Here is a 4,862-nt window from a genome sequence, read left to right as displayed (position 1 = left end):
TTAGATAATTAGGTATCAATATTATTATAACGCCATTACTTCGCCGATTCCTCGAAATCCAGAGACAACCAAATTTTGTTTGATTTATTCTCTTTAAAGGCACCTATCCTATGCCTCTGGTGATCTCAGCACTGGCTTGTGACGATAGGTCTGCAATCAATCGTCACATTAAGTCGAATGTCTGTTTTCAGCCCTTCAGAGGAAGGTGGCCGACATGCTGGGTTTTGAGTCAGCGCTCTTTGTGCCCTCGGGCACAATGGCCAATCTGATATCCAGTGAGTATTAACACTAATGGATGCTGCCACACGGCATCACACTTTGCAGGATGCCTTTGTTTTTGAATGGATGGTGGCTAAGTGTGACGCGGCTGCAGACACTGGGATTACAAGTCTCAGACCGCTCTCCGTGTATCACAAGGCGCCAGTTGCAGATATTTTCCACCAATCACCTGCCAAGAATTGCACCGGTCCCGTGCAATCGCACAGGCCAATGAACAGCAGCCGTATCCCAGACTCTCCGCCAGTCAAGTCCCGCACATTTGTACCGCCGCCCAGCCGGCACCCAATCACACACCTCCAAACGCCAGTTGCAGGTGGTAGCCAACAGTGCAGCCTGATACGTTTCTTCTTGTTGCCTAACATTCTCAACGAGAGATCACGTGAACTGCGTGAGTCAGTGGGGGTATGCTGGTCTTGTGGCACGGTTGTTGAGGGGTCAAATCCCAGGGTGTCTGTGGTGTTCCGGACTACTTTTTGCTGCTTGGCTCGGGCCGGAAACGTCTAGTGTATTATCACTCATTGGAAATGCTAACTACAGTTGCGGGATGCTGGTCTCGTGGTATGGTTCCTGGAGAGTCAAGTCTCAGGGTGTCTGTGGTTTTCCAGGGTACTTTCTGCTTCTTGGTTCGGGCAGGACAATTATCGTTTGCTATCATTTATTGGAGACGTAAATCGTGAAATACATCCACTGGCTAGAAGTTAATTAGTCGACATACAAATGATCTCACCACCTGAAAAGGTACCTAGGCACATTCAAACCTTTGACCATTTTGGTCAACTATCGTCCTTGTCATGTCCGTCGTCCTAGCAATCTGACTGATACAGTCACCTTTCATGGCTTCACTATGAGCCCCTGCATTGTCATCTGTCTATCACGTCTTTGGTAAGACATCACAACCATCGCTAGCGGCCCTCTGACACTCGGGGTTCCTCGCAACGGTTTCTGTCCAGCAAAGCCCCCAGCCGACTTCAGAACCCTGGCTGACACAGAATCTCCTGTAGGCACTGTCGGCCCCTGGCTGACACAGAATCTCCTGTGGGCACTGTCGGCCCCTGGCTGACACATAATCTCCTGTAGGCACTATCGGCCCTTGGCTGACACGGAATCTCCTGTAGGCACTGTCGGCTCCTGGCTGACACAGAATCTCCTGTGGGCACTGTCGGCCCCTGGCTGACACATAATCTCCTGTAGGCACTATCGGCCCCTGGCTGACACGGAATCTCCTGTAGGCACTGTCGGCCCCTGGCTGACACAGAATCTCGTGCAGGCGCAATCGGCCCCTGGCTGACGCAGAATCTCCTGTAGGCATTGTTGACCCCTGGCTGATGCAATAAATATATATTGTTCCAATGGTCCCGACCGATGCGAAAGGTTTTTTAGGCGATCACGAACTACGGCTTTGTCCCTACCTGGGCCCCACATCTCACACCGACGGGAGACTGGCTTAGTATTGGTCGTCTCTGACCGTCCTCATCGTTCCAGCCTCCCCGCTGTATCGACGCAAGAGGCCCTCAGACCGATGCCTGAGGGCCCTGCCCTGCCGACCGGAGTCCCTTACTACGGCCTCCAGAGGGCCCACTCGAGCTTTTCGGACTCTCCAGTCGGGCCCTGATTGTCGGCACATGTTCACTGTATCCCGTCTGCACCTCTAATTGGGTCTTGCTTTTAATCTTTGGGGAGGCCTAAGATTTATTTGTCCCAGGACCATGTCCTGTGAGATCCCGTTGACGAAGACGAAAGAATAGTCCGATAATGCAGAATGACCCGATGCAGCACAACACAAAACAATGCAATATAATACAATTCCGCTGTGCTCGGTTCTGGTAAGGGAAACATGAGTTAACCGTTATCTGGCTCACCTTGTACTTTTAAAAGCTGCCGCGTACTGTAGTACCTTGTTTTTTGTTTTAATCCAGGTGCTTTCACGTAAAAACAACTTTTCAAACGTTTGCCGACCGGCCTAACATATGAATGCGTTAGCAGGACCAACACTTGGTACCTGCCGGATGCCATTTGATACACAATAAAATCCCCGACAGCTGGACATATAAGACCCTGGCGAAAGCGCAAAGCCCTCTGAGCAAAGGGAAACAGCCAAAGACCAATGTAGATAAATCAATGTTCTTGAGCAATCATGAGTGCCTTGGGATATGAAGGTACAGGTCCCGGACAGCTGCTTTGGGTGCTTTTAGTACATTAATTAATGTTCTTGAGCAATCATGAGTGCCTTGGGATATGGAGGGACAGGGACCCGGACAGCTGCTTAGGGTGCTTTTAGTACATTAATTAATGTTCTTGAGCAATCATGAGTGCCTTGGGATATGGAGGGACAGGGTCCCGGACAGCTGCTTAGGGCGCTTTTAGCAAATAGGAAGTGTCCAAGACCATTGTAGACGACACTGTGCGATCACAAGTGCCCGGGCAGGTTAGCAGAAAGGTCCCCGACAGGAGTAAAGGGTTCTACGCAATCGAAATCAAAAGAAAAGTGCCCTAGATCAGTATAGGCTGCCCCTGAGCATCGAGTTCCTCGGTGCGTTGACTTATATGGGCCCCAGCAACAGCGCAGGTCTCCCAAACCAAGCAGAAAGAGCCCGAGACCAATATGAAGGCCCTTCGAGCAACCAAGAATAGTGCGGCAGCTTGAAAAGAATGTCTCACGTTTGAAAAAAATGGAGCCTAGCATCAGACATGATGAAATAAGCTCGCTTTTAACTATTGATATGCTTTTAAATCCAACAGACTCTTCCAGACAACACAATTTCGCTATTTAATAGCTATGCTCCTCAATGGTCATCGTTTCATTGCGCCATGGAGCGTATATGCGTGGTCAGAGTGGCTTCCAATCTGGCCGTGTGAGATTGACACCGGGGTGGCCGAGATAACTCACTTGTAGTACACCAGCTTGTCGATAGTTGCCGTTCTATTCGGTGAGCGACCTACAAAACCAGAATATGATCCTGTGCGCGCGTGTTGAAACTTCCTCTTGATGTTCTTGCATTCTTGTTATTTTTAGTGCTTACCTGCATTCACAATCTCAGTTAAAGCGTATTTCTCGACCTTTTCGACTTCGAGCCTTATTGCCTCATAACTCGTAGTATTGTCCAACTTCCTGTATGAGTAGCACACAACATGATTCGTGTTGGAAGCTTGCGCTGAACGTATCTGATTGGTTGAGAGCCAGAGACAATTCGTTGATGTCATAAATGATGCTGACGTACGACACACCGACACACAGTCCTAAATCGGACAGTGCTGTGATCGGCACTAACTGATCTTCAAATTCGCCATCTTAGTTCAAACCCCCCATACAAGTAGGGATTACTCATATTAACACATGGAGCCCCTGCTATGGTATATAAAGATTTTCGGGCCAGTGGGAAGAATCCGTGGAGGTCTCCTGATCAAAACAAGTGCCCTGACATGCTAGTAGATAGGGCCCCAACAACTAGTAGGGCTATCCGAGCAAAGTCAACTAAATCGAGGACAAGGTGGAAGGCCCCTTCACGATCGGTCTGTCCCGGCACATGTACATAAAGCCCCCCCCCCCCCCCCTAGCAAGAGCGCAAGGTCTCTGAACGGCGTAATGAACCTTAAAATGCCCCCAGTCACCAATCTCTTAACAAGCGAAAAATTGCCTGCTGGTGGTCCGCTCACTTTCACTTGTGACTGTTCCTGGTCGCCTGGAGACCCAAGGCGTCCAGTTTTGTTGCGTCTTGTATTAAAAGCAGCTTCTCTTCTGCCAGCTAGAGGACCCCTTCAAGGCCATTATAGGTTCTTTCGGGGCCCAAGGGGGCATGACCCCATGAACCCTTCTAGATTCGATTATGGCCATGTCACATATTACCATCTCATCTGAAAATCACCCGTTCACACAATGGCCCGCCCCGTACACCCTGTCGCAAAGAAAATGAGCGGAAGTGTGGGATTGAGGTGCCTGATTATTGGATGGAGCTGTATGTCAGTTACCAGGCCGGAATAACCAACGAATCGCTTACATTCAATCTTGCCCTGTGATGCAGCTAACGAAACTAAGTCATATGATATAGGGTACCAGAATCTATGTGCTATCATAGACTGTATGAAAAAGAATTTGCCCGAATTCATGCGCTTCTGCTCACCGGACCAGAGTATGTATATTGTGACTGTCAAGTGTTATGCTTCGCTATTCTATTGACCTGAACCTGCGACTGCGGGATATTTCTGTCTACAATCATGCACCACTGAGTTTTGTGCGTTTTCTCCGCCCATAGTCATGTGTCACTGCACGGCCAGAGACAGCGAGATGATCGTGGGAGACAAGACTCACATCCATCTGTACGAGCAGGGCGGCTGCGCTACCGTGGCAGGTGACGTCAGCGTGTGAGCGAATTCAGGCCTGTCGCCACCACTTCACCTCAACAGCGTGTGGGCGTCTTGAGGCCTGTCGCCACCGCTTCACCCCAACAGCGGGTGGGCGTCTTGAGGCCTGTGGCCATCGCCTCACCCACAACAGCGGGTGGGCGTCTTGAGGCCCGTCGCCACCACTTCACCTCAACAGCGTGTGGGCGTCTTGAGGCCTGTCGCCACCGCTTCACCCCAACAGC

At 50.2% G+C, this 4,862-nt stretch overlaps 2 protein-coding genes across 2 annotated transcripts in view; both read left to right on the top strand.

The window, feature by feature from the left end:
• LOC119114335 (calcium-binding protein E63-1) overlaps positions 1 to 4,862 on the top strand; it is a 140,530-nt gene that overhangs the window by 40,192 nt on the left and 95,476 nt on the right. The gene's annotated exons all lie outside the window — the stretch shown is intronic.
• The window catches only part of LOC119113533 (putative low-specificity L-threonine aldolase 2), a 9,580-nt gene continuing 9,249 nt past the window's right edge, over positions 4,532 to 4,862 (top strand). The window contains exon 1 of the mRNA XM_037237834.1: positions 4,532 to 4,625. Coding sequence (XP_037093729.1) covers positions 4,532 to 4,625 — 94 coding nt within the window. The remainder of the gene's footprint in view (positions 4,626 to 4,862) is intronic.

Source organism: Pollicipes pollicipes, unplaced genomic scaffold (genome assembly GCF_011947565.3).
Source record: "Pollicipes pollicipes isolate AB1234 unplaced genomic scaffold, Ppol_2.1 Scaffold_7262;HRSCAF=8765_pilon_pilon_pilon, whole genome shotgun sequence".
In the NCBI taxonomy this organism is placed as follows: domain Eukaryota; kingdom Metazoa; phylum Arthropoda; class Thecostraca; order Pollicipedomorpha; family Pollicipedidae; genus Pollicipes; species Pollicipes pollicipes.
Note: the sequence above shows the minus strand (reverse complement) of the source record. Positions and strands in the feature narration are given on the sequence as shown.